Source organism: Centropristis striata, chromosome 5 (assembly GCF_030273125.1).
Source record: "Centropristis striata isolate RG_2023a ecotype Rhode Island chromosome 5, C.striata_1.0, whole genome shotgun sequence".
Classification (NCBI taxonomy): Eukaryota; Metazoa; Chordata; class Actinopteri; order Perciformes; family Serranidae; genus Centropristis; species Centropristis striata.
Window position 1 is genome coordinate 18,252,539 of NC_081521.1, and position 12,362 is coordinate 18,264,900.

Here is a 12,362-nt window from a genome sequence, read left to right on the forward strand (position 1 = left end):
CGTTGGTCTCAGCAGAATCAATCATGTCTTCACAGTGTCTGAGGAGCAGAATTTAATGTTTTTAACCAGATCTGGTTAGTGCAAACACTTTATTTTAAATGACACATGTAGAATAAAGAGATTCTGACACAAATATCAACATTTTAAGCTTCGTTTTAAACACTTTTTCTAATGGAAACTTTCATGATCAATCTTGACCTGTCAGAAAGTTCAAATTTAAACGATAATGCCTGTTTTTACAGTTTCCGTCTATAATAAACTTTGTATTTTTGGTGATCTTCCAAAAGAAAACATAGGAGCAAACCTGTGCAAACCTACTGTTTTTACATAGTTAAGCTCTCATCATAAGGAATGCTACTTTTTAACCCTTTGGCCTTGTGGGAGGTATATTGCCTTTACTGTATTCTTAAATTTTTTCTGTTGAAAAACCAATAAAGAGATGTCGCCCACCACCCGCGACTGTCCCTCAGCCTGGTTGTGAAGTGTCTGTGAGAGCGACAGTGGCGTGAATGCGGTATTAATTAAATGAGTGTAATTGGACTCCGTTAAGTGTTTTCCTCAGGCTGGATCATCCTCGGCACAATGAGAGGAGGTGGAGAAGAAGAAGCTGACACTGTGCGATCACTGACTTCTGTTAATCAAATCTGAGCTTATCCCGAGCTTCACACACTGCCGGGGGCGGGGGAGGGGCGAGGCGATTGAGCAGGGGATGGATCCTCTGCATGATGTGATGTCTCTGAACTCACCTCTCTCTTCTTCTCTTCTTCTCTCCTGGTTCTGATGCAGTTTGGGCGGACAGAGGTGATAGACAACACACTCAACCCAGACTTTGTTAGGAAGTATATCCTGGACTACTTCTTTGAGGAGAAGCAGAACCTGCGCTTTGACGTGTGAGTTATTCTGTTTGATGTGTCCGGCCGTGTGTGTGTGTGTGTGTGTGTGTGTGTGTGTGTGTGTGTGTGCGCGCGCGCGTGTGCGCGTGCGTGCCAGTCACCCACAGTCAGGTGGCTTCAGAGAAGAATTGGGCAACGTCGGGAAAAAAAGAAACACATTTTTTCCACATGCTCTCCATCACCATAATTGATGGGAGCCACTTCATCAAGACTGCGGATCCAAGATTTCAGCCATATAAAATCTATGAAAACCAATACATCTTCCAAGCCACTTAGAAGGTCAATCTTGGTGTCAAAATATACATTTTCTGGGTCAAGGAATCATTTAAAGCTATTGAGAATATCACTAGATGATTATTTGATCAAATAGATGTTTATTTTCGCCATGTATTTATGTCAATTCCAACTCAGTTATAAGCGGTTGGACATGTATTACATGGCAAAAATTATTATTAATAAATGATAAGGTATATACATACATAATATAATATATAATGATAACAACAAAACAGCTGATAAGAGTTACATAATAAATAATAGGAGAAATAAATTACAACTGCTAACAAGACCTTGATAACCACAAACCATCTATGTTCGCTTTGAAACTTATTGTGATGGAGAGCATGTGGAAAAAAATGTGGTGCTTCCGTCCGACGTGTCCCCTTTATTTTGCTCAGCCGCCTGACTACCAGTTACTCCGTTTGTTTCCACCAGCAGCTTTAACATCTTCTCGTCATTCGCCTATCCATCTCTTCTCCATCTTCCCTGTCTCTCATTTTCTCTCTTGTCACCAGCTCTCTCCTCTCCTGAGGAATTATTCATCATCGCCATGTCTCAGTAGTCATTCGCTGAAGGGAGATTGGTATAAGGGTGATAAATATTTCATATAAAGTTTTATCCTTAATCTCCCCCGCTGCTTAGCAAAGCAAATGACTGAAACCAAGTCCCATAAAGCTCACAAAGGCCCCAGTCCTCTCCTCTGTCACACAGCCTCCTGCTGAAAAGGCCAGAGCAGTGTTAGGGTCAGAGAGGGGCAGTTTCATTCTGAGATCTCCCAGATCAGAGACAGGATCATCTCTCCCCCCCTCCTCCTCTTCAAGGAGAACAGATATGCTTCCAAATATTCGTCCTTTGTTTTCCCCTCTCCCTTCCCCAGTGGACTGCAGTGCTGTATCCAGGACGGAGCTGCAGGTCTCTGAGGGTTTCTGTGAATTAATTTGCGGTGCTATCATGATCCGACGGCGAGAGCAGGAGCAGAGGGAGCGCCTCCCCTCACAATTAGTGTTACTCATTTACATCTTTCTTTTATCACAGAGGTGGGAGCCGGGGCGTTCTGAGCTTTAATTACTTTTACATTAAGTTTGACTGGCAAATGCTGGAAACTTTCTCTGCATCAGTGGATTGTTTTTAATGCGATCCCTCCGGCATAGGAAGGAAATTACATTCATAAACTATAGAATGACTTCCTCAATTAACTGTCACATTATTGCTTATGATTTTATTTTTTGCCCGTTCCCCTTCGCTCCCTCTCTGACCCAGGTGTGTGATTGACAGGCAGAAAGTGTCCACGCTGCAGCCAGGGTTTCTTTATTAGTGCTGGCAGTAATTTGAGCTCTCTGCCCCTGTGATTTGTGCTCTCTCTCTTTGATTTCAGGTATGATATTGACTCTAAAAGTCCAGATCTGGCAAAGCACGTAAGTGAAGAACTTTTCTTTTTTTGAGTTTCAGGAGTTTATCTACTTTGTCCTGAAACCTGTGAATTGTTATAAACAACAAGTTCTCCAACCGAAACGACAGAAGAGGTCGTGTGTCAGTATCACAAGTTACAACACGTATTTACGTATCGCGGCTCACGTTTAACGACTTATGGTACAGCGGTGTGTTCTGAAGCTAGCACACACGCGGTTGTAAAAAAGGCTGCAGTTTCTCTGGATTTACAGTTGCATCTCAAAGAATATGATGGAAAAGTCCATTTCCAGTAGTTCAAGTCAAATAGCCCCAACCAAGTATTGAGTCATATAGATGGACATACTTTTCAGAGGCCAACATTTCCATATTAAACATACTTTTAAAATCGGTCTTTTGTAATATTCAATTTTTTTGAGACACTGAATTTTAGGTCTTCATTAAATGTAAGCCATAATCATTATAATTAGAAGAAATTAAATAAATTAAGACATGAAATGTTTCATTCTGTGTGTAATGGATCTACAGTTATGGAAAAAATTATTCGACCATCCTTGTTTTCTTCAATTTCTTGTTCATTTTAATACCTGGTACAGCTAAAGGTACATTTGTTTGGACAAATATAATGGTGACACCGGATATCTCAACATTTTCCATGGTTTTCTTGATAATAATTGACAAAATCATTATCAACAAAAACCATGGAAAATGCGCAAGTTACATTGTTTATGTAAGCTACGTTCAAAAATGTGATTCATGTAATTTAAGTTAAAAATCATTTACTTTTGTTTTCACACGGGACATGAACCCTGCTCTCCAGGGTGGAAATTAAACTTTCTGTTTGTTTTTTTTTACAGATTCTTAAATTGAATGCAAAAAAATGTAAAAAATATTCCGTAAGGGTAAAAAGTTACACTTACTGTCATATTAAAATTAAAAATACAGATATTTACTGTATATTATCCATACACCCTAAGCCGTTATAAAAGAGAGTTTAAACGGTAAATATATGTACATAAATGCTGGAAGTGAAGTAGTTACAAGGGTCATTTGACTGCAACAATTTACCTTGTTTATCTAAGTTACGTTCAAAAACGCGATTCATGTAACTTAAGTTAAAAATAATTTATTTTTGTTTACATGCGACTCAAAACCCGCTCTCCTGGTTAAAAGTCAGTTTGTTCGACTCGTGCACCACTCCTGCCTCCAACCAAATCCGCCTTTTGAAATCCGTAAATTTTGCTCGTTTTCGATGCCTGTACAGACGATCTATATTGACGTTTTTGAGCGGAGAACAGGTTGATTATAAATGCATGCATTCTCTAATATTTGGGTTTTATGCAAACCAGTTTGTGGCAACTAAATGCTCAAATATATTTCAGAATAATGAGTGAATTATGCTTCATCTGCCAAAAATATATTTTTCTTTACCTTCCACTTGCTTCAGTTTGCAAATGAGGCATTTTATTCCTCCAGAGCTATAACAACAATCAGTTTCATTTGCATCTGGCACACCCTTATTACTTTTTTTTTCTTTAGATGAGAAATGAAGCATTGCACATCATTATCAAAGCTTCTCAACACGTCCCCCTGTGCGCTCTGTAGTGTGGTTTGCAATTTAGATTTCTCATTTCAAAGACGGCACAGTTTTTGGAAACAACACACACTCATTTAAATTGCAGTTTTGTCTGAAAAGGACGGCACTTTACTGCAGAACATACATTCAAGGGGCAAAAGCTCATTACGCTGAATGTATGTTAGTGTCGTTATTCCTGCTGGAAGCTTTGATAAATAACCTCCTGCTCATCTTACAGACACATAAAGGATATATTTGCAGCTCTTGGTTTGCATACGATCAAAATGTTCCATCATTAATTACACCTCTGCCACTGTGAAGCTTTTATTGTGGTGTGACACAAACAGCTGTTCGCATGAAGCTCTTTCTCTTCCTCCTCGGAGAGTCTGCGACCCTCTGTTGTTCCCATTCTGCCTGTCTGCTCTCTCACACAGCCACTTTTTGCTCTTCTTCTTTCTTGCACTTGGTTGATGACAGTCTGGTATTTGAGTTGTGTGCCTTCTGTTCCATGATATGCTCTGTTGTGTCACTGCTGCTCTCTCTCTCCTCCTCCTCCTCCTCCTTCTCCACCCTGGAAGCCAACCGACTTTAACGTACGTTTCTGCCTCAGATGTCTTAATTTATAACCGTACAATGCTTATAACGATGCTGAACTCCTCACCGACTCTCCTTGTTACCCCCCGTGATCCACCTGAACGCCCCCTACCTACGTCTCTCTCCATCCCTCTCTCTGTCCCCCTCCCCACGGCAGGACTTCCTGGGACAGGTCCACTGTACGCTGGGAGAGATCGTGGGGTCGCCCGCCAGCCGCCTGGAGAAACCTCTCGGGTGAGTAATCGTTGTTTCCCTCCTTTAAACTCTCTGGCAAGGCGACACATTCTCAGTCCGACTCGTCGAGTGCAGACGACTGGCCGGCAGCTCTGAGCTTCAAAACATTACGCTTGAGCTGCTTTCAGGGACACAAGTCAGTTTCTGCTCTTTACATGCATAGCAGCTTTTCAAAATGAACTTCTGTCTCCACAACAAATGTACCGGTAACGCTTTATAATAAGGTCCTTAATAACCATTAATTAACAAGTAATAAGGCATTGTTCTCGCTTTAGATCCGGTAGTTGCAAAAAGCATAGTTAACTTATAGTTAACTTATAATAGAGCAATAAAGTATATTTTAATATCAATAAGCAAACAACATGAGATTAATAAAGGCATGGCAAAGACATAATGGGTGGGTCATGGGTGTTTGTAATGCCATTATTAACACTTATATAATCTTATAAACACACAATAATGTTAATAAGCATCTTGTAAGGACTTACAAGGACCTTATTACTTGTTAATTAATGGTTATTACAAGGACCTTAATATAAAGCGTTACCAATGTACCCAAACTGAGTGGCTATGGTGAGGAAAATAGGAGCAGAGTTTAGGTTAAAATAACGACGTCTGTACACAACTAGTGGACGCAGTATGTAGGTGACATGAAACATGATGTAGAATATGATGTATATACACTGGGTTTTTTTTTAATTCCAGAATTTTTTTTCTGGGGGTGTTTGTCAACATCAAGTGCACGTATTTTGACTTTTAATTCACTGTAGTTGAACATTGAAGGCCATTAAGCAATTGAATAATATTGCAAAAAAATCTATATAATTTTCTGTTTTCTTACAGTAAAACTTTAAATTCAATGTAAAAAAAGAAACCGTAAAAAAGGGTAAAAAGTCACACCATTTTAAAATTAAAATAAAAAAAACATATATTTGAAGAAATCATCTGTAAAATAACTAGCGGTTCTTTACTGTTTTTTTCCTTTTTAAACATGGTGAAGCAGTGACGTAGGTGACATGAAACATGATGTAGAATGTGACGTATCTAAACTGTAAAAAAAAAAAAAAAAAAGTTTTTAATTCCAGAAATGATTTTTACTGGGTTTGTCTGGGGGTTTTCTTGACATTTAGTGCAAATGCCATAAAAAAAAGAAAGACAAAAAACATGACGTAGAATGTGACGTATCCACGCAAAAAAATACATAAAAAATCTGTTATATATATTTATTCCACAAATTTCTGTATTTTACTTTTTTTTTCTTTAAATACAGATATTTACTGTATATTAAGTGTATTTTTCAGTATCCGTAAAAAAAGTTACAGTTGTTTAGTGTGTTTGGCAACTTTTGCTGCTAGGTTTTTTCCAATTTTTTTTTACAGTGTGTCTGGTTATGGTTAGAGAAAAAAGAACAGGGTTTAGGTTAAAATAACTACTTCTGTATGTAACTTGAGTTCACAGTGATGTATAGGTGACATAAAACATGACGTATCTACATACAGCCTCCTGTGTCAAAGTCCACATGTCATAAACGGACCTTAACGCTCTTGATACTACATTAGTTGCTCTGAGCATTTAATAATGATTTGGATGGGTTCATGTTGGGGTTATTTAAAAGCCAGGTGCGTCTCATCCAGAAGCTAAAGTGTTTGTGATGCCGAGGGGCTCTGACCGTCTGTATTTAACGAGCTGGGCGAGAATAATGGCGACTCGGAGCTGAGAGGAGGTTTTTCTGTTACTTATCCCCTCGAGGAGACAAATAAGACAATTTAATGTGCACACACAAGTTTTTTCTCCCGATCAGATAAGATAATAAGAACTCCTCTCAGCCCGCTCAGGTGTGGCGTACCTCTCCTGCTGGAGTTCACACGCTGCAGCAGAGATGAGGTGGTGATGGATCCGTCTGCCTGCCACAGCCATCTGTTTCCTACATTACACTGCAAGATTAGACCCGTGTGCTTGGATTGGAATGGGTAATTGAACACGACCGGGGGCTTCCTCAATGCAATTACTGTCATTAGAGAGGCGATCTAGCACGGAGAGTGGATTGAAGTCAGCGTGAGACACATGGCCCGATCCACTCTGCTTCAGCTTCGCCGTAAATTGGGAAATATGAAGCCCCGAAGCCATCAGCACCCACACACCTGTGCACAGCCCTGTGAGCGGTGTGTGTCTTTCTGGGCCTGATGAACAACAGAGCTTCTGTGTTCTGTGTGAGGCTGTGAAGTGCAGCCAGTGTGTGGAGTGTGAGGCGGTGCTGGGCCTGGCAGCGGGGGGTTTGTGTGAATAACAGGCCTGAACTCTGCCAGGCACTGGTGGCAGTGGATTACAGAGCTCTGTGCCCTTCAGTGCTGAATAAGAGGATGAGCGGGATCAAGAGACTGTGTTCACCAGCACACTGTAAAGCAGCTTCAACATCAGAGACGGGCAGAAGGCTCGGCAGCCCCGGGCAGCCGCAATGGACAAAAGTATTGATTGTGTAGCTTCAGCGGGGCACCTTGATCACCGCTGAGACTCTGCACTGATGCAACACCCAATTTAGCTGCATCACGGGGTGGTGGTGATGATACGGCTGCTGCTACAGTTTACTAACTGAGGAATGAGTCCTCAGGACAACATTCACTGGGACTGTTATTGTCTGTTCCAACAGCTTTATGTCAGGGAGATATAAAAACATTATTAGACTTTCTGTTACTGATGAAATTCAGCTAAAAGTATAATATGAAATCTGTAATCTGTCATTTTATTCATTTGGTTGCCTCAATGGCGTCACATCAGTCATAAGTCTTGGTTGTTTTTAACAGATAAAGTATTTTTGTCATCAAGTTGAGCAAACATTAGCAGCAGCTCAGCTTTCACCTTCTCCGCTTACATGCCAAACACCAACTGAGAAACTGAAATTTATACCTTGAAGCTGTTTTTTATTTAGTATTTTTTATCAGATTTAATCACCTGGGCAGTGTGTTTTTGAGAGGAGGAGACCTCTGTGGATAATTTAGGTCCCATTAAAAACCTGCTGGACGTCTGGATCTAAAGTTATTGGTGTAACTAGCCAAGCAAAGCTCTATTTCAGCCACTCGGGGACACCCTTTTCTGCCACACACATCTAAAAAACTGCAAGGAGACCTCTTCAGCTTTGAGTAAAACCGTTGTTGAAGTCTGGATCTAAAGTTATCAGAGAAACAAGCTGAGCAGCCGCTCTGCCCTCTAAGACATCATGTGACTGCCGAACTGCATTGGAAATACATAGATTTTTAACGTGAAACTGCAGTATTCATTCTGATTCAGTTCAGTTCTGTTTATACTGGTTTTAATCACCTGGTCTGTGTGTTGTCGGGAGGAGGAGACCTCTGCGGAAAATTTAGGTCCCCTGGACGTCTGGATCTAAAGTTATCAGAGTAACTAGCTGAGCAAGGTTCTGCTCCAGCCCCTCCGGGATGTCCTTTTTCTGCTGCACATCTAAAAAACAGAATTTAATGAAGTAAAACTGCTTTATTCATTGTTTTTACTAGTTTTAATCACCTGGTCAGTGTGTTTTGGAGAGAAAGAGAGCTCTGCGAATTATTCTGCTTGGAGTAAAACCGTTGTGAATCTGAAGTTATCAGAGAAACAAGCTGAGCAGCAGCTCTGATCTGCCAAACTGCCTTGGAAAAATACAGGTTTTTAACATGAAACTGCTTTATCCAGTGTTAATACTGGTTTTAATCACCTGGCCTGTTTGTTTTCGAGAGGAGGAGACCTCTGTGGATAGTTCTGCTTTAGTAAAAACATCCTGAATGAAGGTTTCCTAACAGAGAGAAGTTGACTGTAAAGGCTTTCAGGAGTTTTTCTAAACAGCATCCAGCGGTGATGGAGTTTTCCTCGCCTCCTGTGATAGACGATCACTCAGAACTTGTTTAATGGCTCTGTGCTCCATTTGCTTGTCATGCGTTCTGATGTGACAGTGCCTCTTCGGATCGGAGCTTTGAGGAATGGCTCCTGCCGGGACTGAGGAAATCTGTTAGCCATGCTTAAACAAGCCCTCCCAAGGCGCGCTGCATCCAATGACCTGCTTAAGAAGCACATCAGCAGCCCTTTCCCTATTTTCCATACTTCATCTCTCATTTATTCTCCCTCCCTCCATCCACCAGTTTCTTTTTTTCTCTGGCCTGACCCCCTTTCTCCTTGATGTGTTTTCTATTTCTTTTTGTTCTACCAAACCCCTCCGTCTCTCTTCATCTGCATTGATTTTCCTCAAACCAGCACACATAAGAGAGTGCAATACTCTACTTTTGAGGACATTTGACTGACTTATAGTCCTACGATGACGTTAAACTGCTACACGCCTTTCAAACCCTTACCCCAAAATGAACACAGTCAAATCTTTAACCTTAACCCTGTGAACCCCAACAAGCCGTTTCATTTGACTCACTGTATCCTTGTATTTCACTGCAACATATAAAACCTCTATAAATCTATAAGTCCTGCAGCTCTATGGAATCAGCACAATCATGGCTAGAAATGAGAACAACTCAAACATGTCTTTCTGCAGAATAACACAGTTTGAAATAGACAGAAATCAGAAAAAAATTGTGTCTCCACATGTTGTACATATTGAAGAATGGTCATGTTTCCAGCCTCACCTGTCCTATCCTCTCAGCTCTGTGTAAACAACCTCTTCTGTCCTCTTCTCTTGGCTCTGTGTAAAACAGATTTTCAGTGAATATTTGTCACGTGACCGTTGGTCTCAGCAGAATCAATAATGTCTTCACAGTGTCTCTGAGGAGCAGAATTTATTATTATGACACAAATATCAACATTGTTTTGGTCACTTTCTCTAACACAAACTTTTGTAAGTGATGATCCGTTTATGGACTGTCTGAAAGTGTTTTTACAGTTTCTTTCTACAATAAACGGCTCATTTATGTTTTGAAGAAAGCACACAAGTCTAAACCATATTCATAACAACTGGGATTCTTTGTTCCCACATTATGAGGATACATTGGGTGCATACTGTTCATACACATATTCATACACTGTTTCATGTCGGCAGAAATACAACCTGCCGCTCACACGTGGCTCAGAAATTCACGTCAATCATTTGTGAGTTCTTTCCCGCTCTGTACATGGAGACACCATAATGTTCTGCCGTTCGCTTCAGAGGAAATTTCCTTAGACTTATTTGTCTTGGGGAAAATAACAGGTCAAATGAGATGTATGGCTTTTATGAAGACGGAAACCAGCGGAGGGAATGTGTGAGCTACGACCCAATGGCACAGATCTGTTCTGTTCTAATCCAGTTTTAATGAGAAACATGCATCAAAGTTATCGGTGACGGAGGAAATGCAAAGCAAGATGATGGACTGAAGCAGCTGAAAATCATATTTTATAGAAAAACATGCTCTCATGGCTGTGATTATGTCCGTAGCCTGTGGGGCAGAAGCACATGTTTGTATAGGTAACATGATAATAGAGTTCATTATACAAATGGCAGTAACCTTTTACTGATGGTATGGTAAATCCCACTGCACACTGCAGCACATGAATGCAGCAGCACATTAGCATGTTAAACCCATTAGCCTACTGTAACTGTGCCCTCCTGCTGCACGCTGCAGGCAGGAAACGAACCTTATGCAAAACCATATTGACTGTCGTGGGTGTGCAGGCTGCACCCATGGGAGCTGAGAAAGGAAAGGGATTTGTACATATACATAACATATAAAATAACACGTGCATGTTGAATTCAAGACACTCAGAATTAAAGGCTTGTCTGATCCGTTTCCCACCTCTGGGCTCCACACCAGCTTTAACCAAATTAGGTTTCAAATAGGAAAAAATAATGAATTTCTACTCTAAATGCACTTATAAATCAGTAGCAATGAAAATAACTGATTGAAATATGAATGTGAGTAATCACCAGGACTGAAAAAGAAATCCAGACTTTTTTTTCAACAAAATCATGAGTGTATACATTTTTCCATGATATCAATGTAGAAGTGATGCTTTAAAAGACAATGCACATATATATATATATACATATATATAGTGCGCCAAATATACACCATTTATCGTAGAAAGAAACTGTTGGACATAGAAAGTTCTGAGATCAAAGTCAGAGTTGTGACAGGAAACCAACATTGCCAATGTGCCACAAGCGCTGTCCATGGTGCTGAACCCCACTGGTTTCTATAGCACTGCTTTATTGACGTACTCTTTCTTAAACATATAGCCAAAATTCACCAATTATCATAGAGGAAAACTGTAAAAACAGGCATTATAGTCAGAATTTGAACTTTCTGACAGTCCTTGAACGGATCATGCGGTGAAAGTTTCAGTAAGAAAAAGGGACCTAAACAAAGCTTAAAATGTTGATACTTGTGTCAGAATCTCTGTTCCAGAGACACTGTGAAGACATGATTGATTCTGCTGAGACCAACAGTCACATGACAAATATTCACTGAAAATCTGTTTACACAGAGCAGAGAGGAGAGGACAGGAGAGGCTGTTTACACAGAGAGGAGAGGACAGGAGAGGCTGTTTACACAGAGCAGAGAGGAGAGGAGGGGCTGGGCAATACTGGACAGGACAATACTTCAATATGTGGATTTTTTGGTAATTTTTGGAAATGTTACGTCTTTTTTGGAAACTTTGTGTCTTTTTTGTTATTTTACATCTTTTTGGTATTTTCTCATATTTTGTTGGTAATTTTACATCTGTTTTTTGGTATTTTGTTTTTTTGGGTCATTTTATGTCTTTTTTTTTGTCATTTTGTGTCTTTTTTGGTAATTTTTTAGAAATTACCTGACACATGTAGGTGCTTGGGAAAAAAAATCCCCTTATTCACATATTTCATCAGGGAATTTTTTTTTTCTGATTTCTGTCATTCTTTGTTTTTCTGTACAAAGACATGTTTGAGTTGTTCCCACTTCTAGCCATGATTGTGCTGATTCCATAGAGCTGTAGGACTTAGAGATTTATATAGATTTCATATGTTGCAGTGAAATACAAGGACACAGTGTGTAAAATGTAAAAAAAAGTAAAGCACACTGTCAAATGGCTTCTTGGGGTTCAGAGGGTTAATGTAATATTGATTTGTGTTGTCTGTGTGACTGTATTTTCTTTAATATGTGTGTTTAGAGCTCCTCGGAGCTCGGCACCACAGCGGGACTTTAAACTGCAACACTTCAAAGTCAAAGGGCGAGCAGAATTTAGATTTAAATGAGCCCAGGGGTGAAAGAGGAAAATGTAACGATAAAAAACAGAAGAGATGAAAGTGCAGTTAAACTGATAAATATTCTCTTGAATTTTTACTTGTTTTGATGGAGACATAATTTGATTAAAAACAGATAAAAGCAGAGCCAATATTTGATAAACATCTTTTTTCTTCTGTTTTTCCATCACAG

At 39.9% G+C, this 12,362-nt stretch overlaps 1 protein-coding gene across 4 annotated transcripts in view; it reads left to right on the forward strand.

Moving 5' to 3' along the window:
• Positions 1-12,362, forward strand: part of cpne5a (copine Va) — a 126,013-nt gene that overhangs the window by 32,816 nt on the left and 80,835 nt on the right. For 2 of the 4 annotated variants that reach the window (XM_059332463.1, XM_059332465.1), the window contains exons 4-7: positions 787-890; positions 2,548-2,587; positions 4,734-4,748; positions 4,907-4,983. In XM_059332463.1, coding sequence (XP_059188446.1) covers positions 787-890; positions 2,548-2,587; positions 4,734-4,748; positions 4,907-4,983 — 236 coding nt within the window. The remainder of the gene's footprint in view (positions 1-786; positions 891-2,547; positions 2,588-4,733; positions 4,749-4,906; positions 4,984-12,362) is intronic. The other 2 variants (XM_059332464.1, XM_059332466.1) reach the window with 1 other exon arrangement.